We start from the raw sequence: 18,241 nt of genomic DNA on the forward strand, positions 1-18,241 counted from the left end.
AGCTGAGTATTTATATATTCTTCCCTCTTTGAACCAATTCTGATGAGTGAGGATTAAACGTTACCCACCACCCTCCCCTCCCATTTTCCCCTCCACTATGAAGGCCCTTCCTTGTGTGCCTCTTTTATATGAGAAAATTTTCTCCATTCTACCTCTCCCTTCCCCTTTTCCCATTGCATCCCTTTTTTTTTTTAAGAGACAGCATCCCAAAATAGTCAACTCACATCCCTGCCCTCTATCTGTGTAGACTCTAATTACCCTAATAATGATAAAGTTCTTAGGAGTTACATGTGTCATCTTCCCACATAGGAATGTAAACTGTTTAACTTTATTGAGTTTCTTATGATTATTCTTTCATGTTTACCTTTTTATGCTTCTCTTGAGTTTTTCTGTCTGAGTGTCAACTTTTCTAAAAATTCAGCTGTGGTCTTTTCATCAGGAATGCTTGAAAATCTTCTATTTCATTAAATATCCATTTTTTCCCCCTGAAGGATTATACTCAGTTTTGCTGGGTAGGTTATTCTTGGTTGTAATCCTGGCTCCTTTGCCTTCTGGAATATCATCTTCCAAGCCCTCTCTTCTCTTTATGTGGAAGTTACTAAGTCTTGTGTGATCCCAACTGTGGTTCTACAATATTTGAATGTTTTCTTTCTGGCTGCTTGCAGTATTTTCTCTTTGACTTGAGAATTCTGGAGTTTGGCTATTATATTCCTTGGAGTTTTCATTCTGTGATCTCTTTTAGGAGTTGATAGATAGATTCTTTCAATTTCTCCTTTACCCTCTGGATCTAAGATATTGGAGTAGTTTTCCTTGATAATTTCTTGATATATGATGTGTAAGCTCATTTTCTGGTCATGACTTTCAAGTAGTCCAATAACTCTTAAATTATCTCTCCTTGATCCATTTTCTGGGTCAGTTTTCCCAATGAAATAGTTCACATTTTCTTCTATTTTTTCATTCTTTAGACTTTTTTTTTTTAAATTATGTCTTGATGTCTTGTTGAGCCATTAGCTTCCACTTAGTCAATTGTAATTTTTAAGGAATTATTTTCTTCAGTGAGATTTTGTACCTCTTTTCCCATTTGGTCTATTTTGCTTTTTAGGGAGTTCTTTTCTTCAGTGAATTTTTGTACTTCCTTTTCCAGTTGGCCAATTCTACATTTTAAGGAGTTCTTTTCTTCAGTAGATTTTTGTACCTCCTTTTCTATTTGCCCTATTCTGCTTTTAAAGGAGTTCTTTTCTTGAGTAAACATTTGTGTCTCTTTTTCCATTAGGCCAATTCTATTTTTTAAGGTGTTATTTTCTTCAGTATTTTTTTGTGTATGTTTTACCAAGCTGTTAATTCTCTTTTCTTAATTTTCTTACATTACTCTGATTTCTTTTCCCAATTTTTCCTCTCTACCACTCTTCTCTTTCTTTAACTTTTCCAGGAATCCTTGATGGCCTTGGGTCCAGTTAGCATTTTTCTTTGAGGCTTTGGTTGTAGCTATTTTCACATCTTTGTCTTCTAAGTTTATATCTTGTTCTTCCCTGCCATTGTAGTAGATTTTTATGGTCAAGTTAATTTTTTGTAGTTTTCTCATTTCCCCCAGCCCATTTCTTCATTTTGAATTTTATTTTAAAGTTGGGTTCTACTTACCTGGGGTGAGGAGGTACAGTGCCAAGCTTTAGGCTTTTTTTGTGGGGGCCGTTGTCAGTTGTCCTGACTCTGATGACCCTGGAGGAGAAATGAGGCTGATGACTTTGCACAGCCCTGCCTCACTTAAATCCAATTCACTTGTAAAACAAGATATCACCCTCCTGATGTCATTGGTCCTCTTCTAGAACAAAGGACAAACAACAACAACAACCCTGGAAATATCCCAAAGCTTGGTCTTGGGCCCTTTTTTCTCCATACATTTTCTTTGGTGATCGCATCAACTCCTGTGGGTACAATGATCATCTCTATGCAGATTACTCTTGGATTTTTGTATCTATCCCTAGCCTTTCTTCTGAGCTATAGTCATTCATCACCAACTAACTTTTGGCCCTCTAAACATGAACATTCTGGAGGCAACTCAAACTCATCATCTTAAAGACAGTACTCATTTTTCTCCGTCCCCTAGCACTCTCCTTTTCTGAACCTTTCTTATTACTGTTGAGGGCTTCCCGATCCTCCTAGTCACCAGGGCTCGAAATCTTAGTGTCATCTTCTACCCCTCAGTCTCATTCACCCTGCACATCCTATCTGTTGCTAAATCTTGTGGTTCTACTTTCATAATATCTGTTCTATATATTACCTTTTCTCACACTCCAATTCATCCTTGACTCAGCTGCTAAAGTATAGGTCTGACCATATTACTTTCTTCCCTATTATCTTTAGAATCAAATATCAACTCCTAATAACCTGGCCTCTTCCTACTTTTCCTGTCATTTTATTTTTTAAAGTTTATTATTTTTCAGCTAATAAAAATCTAATTTCTCTCCCTCTCTCAAAGTTATTTGTTTTTACAGTATTGTTATTATTGTATAAATTGTTCTGGTTCTGCTCACTTCACTCTGTATCAATTCATATAAGTCTTTCTAGGTTTCTCTGAAATTACCCGTTTCATAATTTGTTAATGCATATATAAATACATTACACTTCCATTATGATCATATACTGTCATTTGTTCAACCATTCCCCAATTGAAGAGCACCTCCTTAGTTTTCAATTCTTTGCCACTATGAAAAGAACTGCCATAAATATTTTTGTGCACATGGTTCTTTCCCCTTTCCCAGCTTCTTATACTTGATTGCCCTTCACACACTATACAGTCCAGTGGTACTGGCCAGCAACTTGCCTTTTCTCCCAGTGACACTTCCATGCCTTATGCCTACTTTGGCTACTTGCCCCAATTTCTGTTTACTCCTTCGGGGAGATTAGCTGGTGTCTTGTTTTCAGTTCTCTATTCTGTATTGATACTGTGTAATCAAATCTACTTCCCCAGCCAGTCCTTTTGCCTATTCTCTGGCCTTTAATTTCCTTCTGCTTATTGGATAGCTTTCTTTTCCTACCTTATCTGAAACTCAGTATCCAAAAAAGTAATTTTAAATTTAAAAAAATAGGATTTAGAGCTAGAAGGGGACCTTAGAGATACCAGAGGAATCTTGTCACAGGAACTTATTTGCTGTGTGATCTAGGGTAAGTCAACCTCCCTGGGCCTCAGTTTCCCTATATGTAAACTAAGAGTATTGGAGTTAATGATTTCCAAGGCTACTTCCACCTCTAAATATTTGCTGTGAAACTGAAGTCCGGAGAGATTTCAGTAACTTTAGGCACATAGGCAGAACTTATTCATCAGTTCTGAAAAATATATCACCAAAATAACCTCTTTAATATTTGATGCTGCTGAGCACCTCATCATTGGTGCTTTTGTCCTTTAGCTTCTGTGATGGTATTTCCTGGTCTTCTGGGTTTCCTTTGTTGGTACATCTTCCTTCCTTTCCCAACCCTGGGCATTTCCCAAACATTGCTTCAGAATTTCTTCTTTCCCTTGGTGATCTCATCCACTACCATGACTTCAATTATCATTTCTATGCAGATGACTACCAAATCTGTAGCTCCAGCCTTGAATTCTGGACCTCCAGTCTTATATTTCTGACTGTCTCCTGGACCGCTCTTCCTACATGTGTCTTGATAACTCAAACAAAACTGAGCTCATCCTTCTTCTGTCTTCTTCCCCTCCTCCCCACAAATGAAAGATTGTGAAAGCACTTATTAAGTGCTTACCGTGCATGGGATATGAATAGAGAAGTAAGACAGTCCTGCTCTCAAGGATCTCACATTCTGATGGGGTAGACAACAAATAAGAGTTTCAGCTGTAAGTCAGATGGAAAGTCCCCATGGTCCTTAGGGTGCAGAGGCAAAGCAGATGGTAAAGCATCTTTTAAAACGTCGTTTCTACTGATAAAATCATACTGTTTTCTTGAATGATATCAGAGTGCCAAGGACTTTGGTAGTGAGAACTTTCTTTTCTGGATCTTCAATAGCTATGACTTCAGAACCTGTAGGAGCAATTGCCAGGTCACTTAGGGAGTTACTTCATGGGATGGTGGCTGCAGAGGACTGGGCTGAGAGGGGCTGCCATTCCTGGGGCCTTTGGGCTTACCTTCTAATTGAGAGCAGTTGGTTAGTTAGTTTAGTTGGTTAGCACTTAGTGGTTTTGAAGAAGATGGGTCGGCTCACTTCAGTGATTGCTTCCTTCAGTGATCGCAGGGTGCCCTAGGGTTTAGGCGGTACCAGTGATCTTGGATCACTCCTATTCCAAAGGCTTTTGGGTTGTCTTAGGCTGTCTCCATTGGGGTCTGAGGGAAGGTGGTGATTGACCTAGGATGGTGATTTGACTTGCTTGGCACATGTTGCCTCTTATCTGTCCCTCAGGGTGTCTTGTCTGTCCAGGGTGGCAGTTAGTTGGCAGTTGGTGGGGATGGCTGGCTGCTTCTCCACAGGAGTTGCCACATGGGCTGCAAATAAAAGAATAACAAAAAACATTATCCTGCCTCTTTTAACTTCCCTTTTTCTGTTAAAGGCATTATTAAAGGCTTGAGACTTTGCAGTCTCCTTCCATTCTGGATTCCCCACATTTAATCACTTCCTAATTCCTGTTGGTTCTTCCTTAGCAACTTCTCACATCTAATCCCTCCCTTCTACTTACTGATACCACCCCAATTCAGGCCCTTATTACCTTTTACTTATGGCTTCTCAGCCAATTAGGCTTCTGGTCTCTTTTCAGTTGCCTATAGAATAAACTTTAATTTTTATGTTCAGCATTTAAGGTCCTCCCGAATCTAGGTCCACACTACCTTTACAGCCTTGTTTCATTCTTATTCTCATTGTACATTCTCTGCTCCTTCAAAACTGTGATTAATCATATTCCCTAAGTTACTTTCCCCCTCTTGTTTCTGAATCTTTCCTTACATTGTTCTCTGCCAGGAAGAGGATCCCCCTGTGTTTCTACCTGTTGAAATCCTCTTCCTTCAGGGCTTAGCTCAGGTACCATCTTCTCCATGAGGCAGAATCTTATTAGAGACTTAAAATACACCATGAAGTGCATTTTATATATAACATCTACTTTAGCTGAGTTCTTTAGTTTTATAAGAACATGCTAGAAAACTTTTGTAAAACAAAGAGAAGCTGAGTAGCGAGCCTGCTGTTAGTAGAAAGAACATTAGATTCTTCAAGAAGTTGAGGGTTCTGGTCCTGCCTCACCTGTTTTCTGGCCATATGACCTTGGTAAGGTCACTTGACCTTATCTCTGAGCTTCAGTTTGCTCATTTTAAAAATGGAAATAATAGCTGCTATGCCTAGCTTATTGGTGATCAAATGAGAGAATGAGTGTGGAAATACTTTGAAAATTAAAATGCTGTGTAAATGTTATTGTTATCCTGTGGCTGCAGAAGGTGCTTCAGCACCAGCCACTGGTAGAGGATGGAGATGGAAAGTTTGTAGGAGAGGGCATAGGTAGATCAGCCCCAATTGATCATTGCTATTGGAAAAACAATGCATCAAAATAGCATTAACTTGTCTGTTTTATTATTACAAAAGTAAAACTATATTGTGACCAAAGATAGTTGGTGTCATAGTGTTGATTAAATGATATAAGAACATTTTGTGGATAAGATAGAAAGTCTAATAAAAAGAAAGGAAAATAGATTGGCAAAAAATGAAAAAGTAAAAATAAGTGAGACCTACAAAAATTCTCTGATTATTTTTTTGGTAGAGTTTCAAATATATACAAGGCTGTATGTTAGAGTGGAAAGACATTGTCTCTGGAGTCAAGGCCTGGGTTCGATCTCAGCTCTGAACTTACTGTCTCTGTAACCTTGGGCAAGTCACTTAACTGCCCCAGTCCTCAAGCTTCGTCCTCTGTAAATTAGGGTGTTATACTAGATGGCTCTGAGGCTCCTTTCCATCTCTCCTTCTGTGATCCTGTATTGCAGGAAAGACTAAAACATTTCCAATCCGTATGACTGCATGATTTGTTGTTCAAAGGCTACCTTCTAAGTGGCTCTAACAAATATTCCTAAATGCTAAAAACGATTAAACCTTTCTTGAGACATTCTGTGAAGGCTGAATTTTGGCCTGATTCTTAGTTCATTTGTATTGGTTGGTATACCACTGTCCAGCGTGTGTTCCTTTGTGTTTTAGAAAAATAAATTAAAAAGCCATAAGGAAAACATATCTTTTAGGTCAGAATTGTATTGCTTTTGGCTAAAGGCCATTGTAGAAAATTCATTCTGTAACTTTCTAACAGCTATTCCAAGTCCATATGTTTGTTAGCAGGAAAAATTGTGAAGTAGGCTGTGTTTTCCATCTGTCCCATTTTTTTTACTGCTCCATTTCAGTACCCTAAGGTGCTCATAAAATGTTATGGCTGCCCAGGCCCCCGCACCACAGTGCCCCACCCATGTATCCATTTGCCCTATGTTCTAAACTCTTTCTTATTTCCACCTTTACCTGCCAAAATTTAGTATTCCAGTATCCCATTCCTGAGATCCTTGCAAGATTTGTAATCCTTTGGAACTAATTGAAACCAAGTTGCTATTAGCTTAATAGTATTATTTTGAGTGGAAAGATAATAATATTTGAGATCAGAAGGTGTTAGATTCCTATCTCTAACGCTAGGCCTGTGACCTTACTTTGCCTCTCCTTCCCCATCTCTAACCTTAGGATATCTAATAGTGATGTGAGGAAAATGTTTTGTAAACCATAAAGCACTATGTAAATGTGAGCTATTATCCTTTTTACATATCATTTACCCAAGGGTCTCTATCTATGGTGATAGCTGTCTTCAAGTATTTGAAAGGCTTTCCTTCCAAAGAGGGATTTACCTTGTTCTACTTTCTCTGTGAGGACAAAACTAGCCTTTTAAAAAGAGGGTCAGATTTAGGCTTGATGTGAGGAAAAGCTTTCTAAGAATCAGCTAATTAAAAGCTGAATGAGCTGCCCTGAGGGGCAGTGGATCTCCCTGTCCCTCTCCCCTCCCCAAGGTCTTCAAGTAAAGGCAAGATGGAAACTTATTTAGGGATGTTGTGGAGTATTTGACCTTAGCTCTTATGGGGACTAGAGAGTAGCCCCCATGAAGGGCAGTATGGCAACAGGAGCCTGGGGTTGTGATGGCTTTAGGGTGACACATGGGCTTCCTTGCTGGCAAGAACTAATGGAAGACTATGAGGTGAAGTAAAATGGACAGGAATTCACCTGCCTGGGCCTCCCAAGACCAGATATATGCATAAAGATAGCAGTTTGGCAATTGTGTGAAGAATGGTTTAGAAAGGGAGAGCATGGGCTTTGGACCACCTGTTAGGAAATCATTGCAGGAGGTTAGGGAGCAGGACTTTGACACTCTCAAAGGAAGGTGGTGGTGGTGGGAGCAGAGAAGAGAGAGCAGATGGGAGAGCCGTTGTATACCTAGAACTCACCTTGGTAATTGATTAATTTATTGATAGAATGGGGATAATAGTCTCACCCGGGGACTAATAAACAGTATATGCCTTTCTTTGGTTCTTTTGCTTGCTCTAGCCACATACCTGTGTTCAGTTGGGTCATAGTTCCTGCAAGCAACTGCATTTGAAGAGAGGGTATGGCTTTTTAGATTCTAAGTCCCATAATTAAAAAAAAAATACACCCATCATATGGTAAATATCAGAACAATGTCCTGTCTCCTAACAGGATCAAGATTTGGCACCACAGACTTTTCTGACAGCCACCACCTCTTTTTATCGGAAAGGCTGGTGTGATTGGTTAGAAATCGTCTTAATTACTTTTTAGAGATGCACAATATATTGGCCCAGCTTAGAGTGTCACTGTCTAAGCTTTTCCTCACTCTTGCTTTTCCCAATCAGAAAAGAGCATGGCCGAAAACCTCATATTCCTGTCTCCACCTAGTGGGCCATTTCTCCTTTAGTCCTTTGCCTTCACTTCCCCTTCCATTCTTCTCTGCAGAGACTAGAGGCAGCCTGGGAACGTAATGCATAGAGCTCTGAACTCAGAGGTCAGAAGATCCAAATTCAAATTCAGTCTAATACAATCTGGCCCTGGGCAAGTCATTTAACTTTTCAGCCTTAGTTTTGTCATCTGTAAAATAGGTTAATAATAACACCTATCTCACAGGATTGTTGCAGGGATCAAATGCGATAACATGTATAGAGTGCTTTACAAAACTTAAAGTGCTTTACAAAAGCTAGTTATTTTTATTATTTTTACTGGAGCTGGGACGGGTCATGAAGAGGAGATAGAAGAAATACTTAGTTTTGGGGAGGCCTTCATGGTGGGGAGTCACTCCAAGGAGATTACAACCAATAATAATGATTCAGCCTGAAGGACAAAAAGAAAAAAAGCTCCAGGCCCCATTCTAATTCTGTCCTTGGGAGTTTAGCCATCAAAATACAGGATAAATAGCCCATAAAATGTGCCCCTAGGTGGTTTACTTGACCACCTGAGTACTCAAAATGGGTAAGGTCCTAGCTTATAAAAACCATCTCAGAACTGTTTCTTTCCCCTTTCCTCCCCGCCCTGCCTTAGCAAAATCTAGGGACATTTATAGCTCTATTCAAAACAGTGGAGAAAGAACTCTTTATGTAAAAGGATCAATATCAAATGAAAAAAAAAATACACCACTGCACAGTGAATATGAAAGATCTACGTAACAGGTGTAGGAAGCCCTACAGAGAAAAATTCCTGTCCACATACTTAGGGGATGGAAGAGAGAAGACACCCCCAGCCTCTTGTCTGTGCAGCCAGTGGGTGAAAAAGTACACTACCCCTGGGTCATGCTTTGATTCAAATGATGCTCTCACTGGTGGTTGTCTGCCTACAGAGCACATCTGGTCTTCCTTGAACAATATCTCCTTTCTAAGCTCTGCCCATCTTTCAGCTTCTCAAAATTTTGTGAAGCTGCCAGATCTCATCTTCTCTTGATCCCAAACTCCATTCAGTCATGCTAAACCTACCCCACTCCTTGGCCAGGTTGATAACTTCATTAGTCCCCAAAAGCTTGTGGGAGGGCCTATACTACACTATGAAAATCACAGTCTTGTAATGATCTGGCATATTCATATAGTTTGGATACTTGTTTTTCTTTATCTTTTTTAGCCCCCTTTTCCCAATCTAGGTAATATTGATTTTATGTGGTTTTTAGTTACGTATAAAGAAATGTCACCGACCAAAAATAATGAGAAGTCAGCACTACCTATGCTAGAAAAAAAATCACACAAATTGTTATTCTGGAGGATAGTCGATGGAAATTGTTTTAAATTAAAAAGAAAGAGCAATTGAATGATGCATATCCATGGTGTTAAGAGTTCACTAGACTTGCTTTCCCAAAGAGTTGTAATATCAGTAGTTTCAAGGTAAGCTCCTGCATGGTTCCTATCTTATTTACAAGATTGTAATTTGGTAAGACTACGTTTCCTGCTGTGTGAAAATCACTCAAGTTTTAGCTGTATCTGAAAGTTTTGTAGTTAGAAGTTCAAAAAAATTAAAACAACTGTTTAGTAAATATGAACTGAAGTAAGATATATTTATTAAGTATCTTATATTTTTTGCTTTGAAACATTTATTTTCGTATGAAATAAAAGGCTCATTGTTAAGGAAAAATTGTGGTTTGAAATTAGATTTTGTATTTAGAAGTAAGATTGTTTTCTATTCTTAACAGTGCCCTAGACTTATATATCTGTTTAAAAATATTAAGTGTTTACCATGTACAAGGTTATTTATCTTTAAGGATTATCTTTGACATTATGCTTTACTCATAGGCATTCACGGAGCATGGTTTGAATGTGCTGGCACACCCTGGGGGAAGCATTACCATTGGTACTGTATGCATGTGTATATCTTCACTGGAAATATCATTATGGAGAGACAGAATGATGTAGTGGGAAGAAGATGGACTGGACCTGGAGGCAGGAGGCCAGACTTTTAAAATAGCCACTTTGACAGGTGCTGGCTTGCTCCGTGATTTGCAGCAAGTCCCTTTACCCGTGTGAGCCTCAGTTTTCTGATCTGTAAAATCCTTGAGAGCAGAGACTGTTCTGTCTTTACATCCCTGTCACCTAGCGTAGTGCCTGGTGCAGAAGAAGTGCTTAATGAGTTCTCATTGATGTATTGATCATAAAACAGGGACAATACTTGTACCCTTTAGCCTCATAGGGTTGCCGTGCAGAAAGTGATTGGAGAACATTAAAACACCATGCTATGATAAATCACATTTAGATAGTGTTTCAAGGTTTTCAAAAAGTATTTTCTTCCTCCAGCTGCTAAAACTTAAAATTGCACTAATTCTTTTGAGACACGATATATCAATCAGTGATCACTGACCATTTATTAAGTGCTTATATACCAGGTGCTGTGGTAAGTGCTGGGGATATGATGACCAAAAGTGATATAGTGATTCCTCAAGGTGGTTAAAGTCTGATGGGGAAGCAACTTACATATTTAAGCATGTACATTTTATACATATGTACACATACATATATATACACACATATACATGTAATATAAATACAACAGGTAATATGTAAATGTTATAGAAGTATGTCTGTATGTGTGTATATGTATGTATATATGTGTATATATACATACAGATATATGTGTGTGTTTACATACATGTGTACACACACATACACACACATACATACATCAGCAGACAAGGAAGATCAGGAAAGATTTGATGTAGAAGTTGCTACTTCAGCTGAGACTTGAAGGACACCAGGATTTCCAAGAGATAGAAGTGAGGAGGGAGGGCATTCTAGGCACAGGAGACAACCAGTGGCAAGGCATAGAGTGTCATGTGTGCAAGTATTACCATCCCCATTTTGCAGATGAGGAAGCTGGACCCCAGAGAGGTTGAGTGACTTATGCCCACAGTCATACAGCTAGTAGATGTGAGAGCAGAGATTCCAGCATAAATGTCCTGACTCTTGGTCCAGGGCTCTCTGCAAAATGCCATGCCATCTAGTGAATGAAAGTTCCAGTATCCCAATTTGTACTTCTAGAAGTCTTAAACCTTGAGAAGATCAGAGTATTAAAACAGTTGAAAGGTATGTGTAACCACACTGATTGTGTTAGATTTTCACTTTTAATGAGCTAAAATACACACAAACAAGAAAAAATCAAATTATATGACACAGCTGTATGATCTAAGAGGCGATGCATAGATCCTTTTTAATATAGTTCTTGATTTTATAATTGAGTTGTGTAGTACTTGAATTGTTGGATGTCATATTTTTCAGTGAAGCCAAGACTTTAAATTGTTGGAAAATATGCAACTAAAATTATTCACTTTGTTTTATATATTTAATCATCTTTCTAGTATTACTATTATGTTAACTGCGTAATCTATTGCTGTTGAATGGATTTGTAATTTTCAACATTTATTTTGACTAGTATGGTAAAATCTCAGTTAATTGAATTGTTTGGGGAATTCTGACTGATTTAATATTAACTAAAGATTTGTTCGAACCACTGAAATTTTTTTTCTAAATATATTTGTATACTCCCCTGCCTTAATAACAAGAGTATGCCTAACACAATTTAATCTGCACCTGATGAGTTAGGATCTCATTATTCTGAACATGAGTTTTTCTTAAACGGGACTATATGGTGTAGTACTAATGACGGTAAATTCAATTCAAAAAACATTTATTAAATTTTATTTTTGAAGTTAGGCATATACCTGCCAAGCTCAAATCACTCTGCTGTCTCTGTGCATGAAAAGATGAAAAATTACAGTTTTTGTCTTGAAAGCGTTTATAATCTGATTAGGGCACTACATGTACACAGAAGCATGATTCAAAATACCTTCTCGAAAAAGTAAAGTTTAAACAAAGTGCCCAAAGTGCAATGAGCTTTGGATTTGGAGTGAGAAGACTTGGGTTCAGATTTCAGATCTGCCACTTGTATCATCATCTCATCATGTGAGTCACTTAACTTCTTTTACTTTCCTCGTCTGTAAAATGAAGGCACAGAGGACTATATGATCTTTCAGATAATTTACAGCTCTAAATACTGTAAATTTGAACTTTTAATTGTGGGGTTGGGATCAGGGAAGGAGGCTAACGGTGTAGCTGACACTTTGAACTGGACCTTGAAAGAAGGGAAAGAGTGTGTTCTAGACATGGTGGAAGCTAATGAGTGTTGGTAAGGAGAGGGGAAAGATCAGGGGAGGCTGATCCAGTTTGGCTTGAATGAAGGAGGGTGTACAAAGTGGAGTAGTATGAAACAAGTCTGGGTAGGTAAGTTGGAACCAGCTCTTGGAGACCCTTTCAATGCCAGGCCCAGGAGTTGTTGTTTTATTCTGTAGGTAATGGGAAATGCTGAAGGTTTTTTTATGGGAGAAGTGATGTGGTTGGAGCTGTGTCTTAAGCAAATCATTTTTGGCAGTAGCATGAAGGAGATACTGGACAGGGGGGAGACAAGAAGCAGTGAGGCCAGTTAGATGTCTATCCTAACAGTCCAAATTAGAGCTGATAAGGGTCTGACTTAGATTTGTGTAAGTAGAAATAAGAGGATGGATGGGGAATATGTTGTAATGGTAGATTTGGCAAATAATTGCATGGGGGGGATTGAAGAAGCAGCAAAGTAAGAGAGGTTTGGCTTAATTAATAATGCCCTTGAGGGCTTCTTTAATACTTCAAAAGATCTTTGATTTCATCGACGTAGGTACTATCTTCATTGCTGCTAATAGACAATTTATTACTTGCTGTGACTTATGTGTATACAAACATATATACGTTGCTAATTGGTATATATGTTTGCACATGTGCATGCATATGTCATACATATGCATATATGCACTTGTGTGTGTGTAATCTCTAATACACATGTGGCCATTTTTTTTTTTTTGGTATAAAGCCTCTCTTACCTTCATTAGGCAGGCTCTTTGGCAGTAGTCTTCTTGGATTGGAGTGTAATTCCTTGGTAACTTTACATTTGGGTTCTCAAGTTTGCCCTTAGAATGGTAAGACACTATTTAAGACAGGTACCAGATTTGCAGCTCAGCTGGCCCTGGTCTTTGGATGGCCTTATCAGAGACATTCATTCTTCCAGACTATTTATCTTCTGTAACAGAGAGCCCACATTCCTCTGAATTCACACATAGTTGCTGATTGTATGGCCCCTGTAGGTGATCAGAATTGTTCCTTCACTTTCTGACTTCAGATCTGCAGTTATTTGTGGCTCCCTGATGTCTGTGGCCTCTCTAGTACTTTTTTTTTTAAAGTACAGGTGTGAGCATTGAGTGATTAACAGAATCTTGCTAATGGACTACATTCTTTGCATAGCCACGATCAGCAACAGTCTCCAAACCTCAGTGTCCTTCTTGAGTGTTCCAATCTCCCTTATTTCCTTTTACCACTCTTCTGCCCGTTTTTCTGTTATTTTCTTTGGTTTTTGGTTTGTGTACGGCTGCCAGAATTTGGTTTTGAATACTTGGGAAGGGAAGTGGTAAGCACTATGAACTAGGAGAGCTTTGTAACCAGTTGACTAACTCCTTTTTTACCCCATTGTTCATGGATCCCCTGAAATGAAGTTCAAAGACCCCAGTTTAAGGACCCTTGGATTAGATGATCAGATCACTTGTCAGGGATATTATAGAGTTCATGCTGCTCATTGTGGGACTAGATGATTTCTTAGGTCTTTTCCAACTTTGTGTTTCAATGATTTTAGGATTGATGACTCCAAAAATATATACTCTGGTAATTGAGTTTTTAAAAATACATACATGTGGCCAGTTTCTTGTCTTATTTACCTCTTTCTAATTAAAGTAGGGTTAAAAAAGTTCTGGTTAATCAGAGGTTCCAGTTAGTTGTATTCCCTTTAATTGGATTTAACTTAAAAAATCCTTTCCTTGCTTAATCAGATCTTTCACTTATCCAAACCATTTTGCTCCTTTTCTTTTCTCAGAAATGTATGGGTTTGCCCCATAGAAACTCTTCAGGTCTTCTTCCTGTAGAGGAAGGGTTCCAAAACATCTTTCTGAAATTCCTAGATTTTAGGTTAGACTTGATGTCCTATTGGATTCATACATATAAGATTCTCCTACATTTAAGTGTTAAGACCTTAAAATAATAGGAAGGGGAGGCAATATGGAAAAACATGTATTAGAAATTATGAGTTCTCGTCTTAGTTTTGCATATCACCATGGCATGCCCTGCACGTCACTTAACATCTCTAAGCCTCAGTTTTCTTATTTGTAAAATGAGTGTTGGACTAGCTCCTTCCAGTTCTACAGATTGATATTTCTATGTAATAAATTGATATATATTTCATACATCAGCTAACTGCAGGTTGTTTTTGGTTCATTTAATTTTCAAATAAATAGGTATTTTCTGTTCTTAATAAGAATTTCAAGCTTACAGATTTATAAAGTTGACAAGGGAATGTAATCTAAAGGCTAACTAATTTTTAAGCCATACTGCACTCACTATATGTTTTGGGGCCTATTTTCTGTTTTCTTCTTCTCTCCCTCTCCCCTCCCTATGTGACCTTTCTTCCCTCTTTCCTGTCTGCAAACCATTGTTATGCTCCCATCCACAATGTGCACTCTCCAGAGGCATCAAGAGCAGTGGGGTGTAGTAGAAAGACCATGGGATTCATTGTAAGGAGAGACCTAGATTTAGAACCTGTCTCAGAAACTATGTGACCCTGGGTAAATCACTTCAATGCCCTTAGTCCTCAGTTTCCTCATCTGCAAAATATAGATAATGCTTATATTACCTACCTCATAAGGTTTTTAAGAATGGATGTTTTTTTAAGCTTAAAACACTACTTAGAAATGTAAGTTGTCATTATTCCTATCGTCCACATTTAAAATGGAGAAAAATTCAATATTCACTTACTCTTATTACTGTGGCTCAGTAGCATTGGGCTTAGTCTTCTTTCCCTCTTCCACCTAAATTCTTCCATACAATTGCATTAATCACTTCTTTCTCTGCAACTCCTGGATTGGAGAAAAGGAGAGGTAGAATAGAATGTAGGTGAAAGGCCAGGTAGGAAATGCTGTGGAGACTGCCCAGAAGTGAAAGGAGATGAAACTCGTGGAGACCTGCTGTGATGTTTTCTATCTGCAGCCCAGCTCAGGCTCATCTGTTACATTTACTATATCACTGTATCATAAAGGAGTGTGCTTCACATTACTTTTATATGCCTCAGTTAAAAAATGGTGAATCCTAATTTGTTTCTGATTTTTACCTTGATATTTTCTTATAAATCTTCTTAAACTTGTCGAATCAAAATTTTGGCTGAACAATTAACATTGTTTCAGTGTTCCTTCTATTTTTAATGCTAACTCTGAGGATTTTTTCCCCCACAGATGGCAGAAAATGAGTTCTTAGAAGAAAAAACATTCAAGCAGCATTGTGCAAAATTTATTAAACATTCAGAGGAAATAGGTGATGGATGGGAGTGGAGAAATTCAAAGGTAGGAATGGTAATTTTGTTATTTCATGAAGACATTGTGCTGTATTGTTTCGGGAAAAATCATTAATTAAATCTAGTGAAAGGAAAGCTGGTTTGAATTAGCTGAAAATTAGAATTATAGAATATATTTTTAAAATGTAAGTTTTATTATTTTCAATGTCATACAGCTCTTTGCATTAGACTAATGACTTGCTTAGAAAAATCCTTAGGCAGCTTATCTTAAATGAATTGTTTGATTGTAAAGGGATGAATGAATCTGAAAGTCTTAAAACTGTTTATACTCTTACTTAGTAATCAGGATCATGATAAAAGGCATATTTCAGCTGATGTCACGGAATTTGAATTTACTACATTTTCTGATATATTTGCCTTCATTATTATGTCTACTTAGAATTAGTGTTGAATGGATACTTAGAAATATTTTCGAGATTGTTCAGTGTGTATGTGTGTGTGTGTGTGTGTGTGTGTGTATTCTCTCTTTCAACTACTGTAAGACTTATTATATGAATGTATCTATACACATACTACATATGAGTGTATTTAGTTCAGTATATCAGTGGATCTAAGAACTCATCAATGTAGCTTTTCTGTTCACTAGTACTAGTTGTACCGCATTAATCAATCAACAAGAATTTGTGAAATCCCAGGCACTGTGCTGGGCTCTAGCATATAGCCACAAAAGTATAAACAATTCCTGCTCCTAAGGATTGTATGGTCAGTCTTTCAGGGGAAGCAGCATGAACACAAAGAGTAAATACAAAAGACATGTGAAGACATTACCTACAAAGTAATTTGGGAGGGAGGAGGTACAAGCACCTGAGAAGATCAGGAAAGGCCACATGTAGGGGTGGTGTTTGAGCTGAGCTTTGAAGAAAACCACAACTTCTCCAAACTGGGGGTGCATGCCAAACAGAACAACACTGTGTGAAGGCAAGGAGAGGAGATGTGATGTCTTGAGTGAGAAACAGCAAGAGGGCAGTTTGGCTATAAGGTAGTGTAGATGAAGGAAAGTAATATGTAATAAGCCTGGAAGGGTAGGTTGGAATCAGGTTGTGAAAGGTTCTAAATGACAACAGGGGATTTTGTATTTGATCCGGGATGAATTAGGTAGCTCCTGGAGCATGGTAGGAAGGAAGGAAGGAAGAAAAAAAGGAAGGCAGGAAACAAGCCTTTATTAAGTGCCTGTCAAATGCCAGGCACTGTGAATGTTACAGGTATTTCATTTGATCCTCAAAACAACCCTGAGAAGCAGGTGCTTTTATAATCTCCATTTATAATTGAGGAAACTTGAGGCAGATTGGGGTTGAAGCCAGATTTGAACATAGTCAAATTTATTCTTTAGAAATATTACTTGATACCTATGTGGGGGTTGGATTGTGGAGTAGGAGAAGATTTGAGGCAGGGAAATCAATTAGCATCTATTGTAATGGTTCAGAAGACAGGTCATGGTGACCTGAACCAGGATCATGGACACAAATGGAGGAGGGCATAGATGTGAGAGATGTTGTAGAGATAGAAACAATGTGAGTTGGAAACTGGTTGGATATGTGGAGTGAGCAAAAATAAAAAAAAATTAAGGATGTTTATCTTAGTGACTTGATGTTCGTGACCTCAACAGCAGTGGAGAAGTTAGGAAGAAGACTAGGTTTTGGGGATGATATAATGAATTCTCTTTTGGACATGTTGGATTTGAGATGTGTATTGGGACATGCAGTGGATGTCTAGTAGCTCAGGAGAGCTCAGGAGAGAAATGAGGATAAGTTATGTATATTTGAGAATCATTTGCATAAAAATGATAATTGAAACTATGGGAACTATTGAGATTACCCAGAGAGTATAGAAACAGAACATGACCTAGAATACATACACCTATGCATAGGGGCAGGGCATGGGTGATGATCCCTCAAAGGACCTTGAGAAGAATCTGTCAAACATATAGGAAAAGAACCAGGAGAGAGTATTTTTGCAAAAATCCAGGGAAGAGTATCTGGAGGAGAGAGTATAGTGAAGAATATAGAATTCTGCAGAGAGGTCAAGAAAGGTTTGGGTGGAGAAAAGGGTATTGGCTCTCTCAGATGAGCTGGAAAGAATAGTTTTAGTTGAGTGATGAGATAGGAAATCAGATTGTAAGGGACTTAGAAGTAAATGAGAGGATTTTGGTTTTGAAAAGTAGAGGTATCTATTGTTACAAAACAATAATCCTCAAAATGACTTGGTATTAGTTAAAAAATTGAGAAGGTGCCTAATGGAGCAGATTAGGTATACCATATACCAAAGCAAATAACATAGTGGTATAGTGTTCGACAAACTCCCAAATTCCAACTCTTCCAGTCAGGACTCATTATTTTACAAAAAGTGCTGGGAAACTGGAAAACAGTCTAGAAGCTAGGTACAGACTAGCTTCTTACGGCATATCAAAAGGTAAGCTCCCACTGGATACATGGTTTAAATATAAAAGTCCACATCACAAACAAATTAAAAGAGTAAGGAAGAAAATACTTTTTGCAGTTATCATTAGGGAAAGAGTTTATGACTAAACAAGGAATAGAGAGAATTACAGAAGATAAAATTGAAAAAAAAATTACTCAGGTGAAACCAGTGTAGTTATAAGAGAAACAAATGGGAAAAATCTTTGTAGAACATTTCTCTGATAAAAACATCTTGTTAAAGATATATAAAGAGCTGGTCTAATTTTTTAGGGACAAGGGCCATTCCCCAATAAATGTGAATAGGCAGTTTTCAAAAGAAGAAATGAAGAGTTAGACTTTGAAGAAGGGAGTCACTCCACAAAAAGTACAAGCAA

General features: G+C 38.0%; 1 protein-coding gene across 2 annotated transcripts in view; it reads left to right on the top strand.

Moving 5' to 3' along the window:
- ATG10 (autophagy related 10) overlaps window positions 1-18,241 on the top strand; it is a 335,179-nt gene that overhangs the window by 3,102 nt on the left and 313,836 nt on the right. For both annotated transcript variants that reach the window (XM_036742357.1, XM_036742358.1), the window contains exon 2: window positions 15,332-15,439. In XM_036742357.1, the coding sequence (XP_036598252.1) occupies window positions 15,332-15,439 (108 nt within the window). The remainder of the gene's footprint in view (window positions 1-15,331; window positions 15,440-18,241) is intronic.

Source organism: Trichosurus vulpecula, chromosome 1, assembly GCF_011100635.1.
Source record: "Trichosurus vulpecula isolate mTriVul1 chromosome 1, mTriVul1.pri, whole genome shotgun sequence".
NCBI classification, from domain to species: domain Eukaryota; kingdom Metazoa; phylum Chordata; class Mammalia; order Diprotodontia; family Phalangeridae; genus Trichosurus; species Trichosurus vulpecula.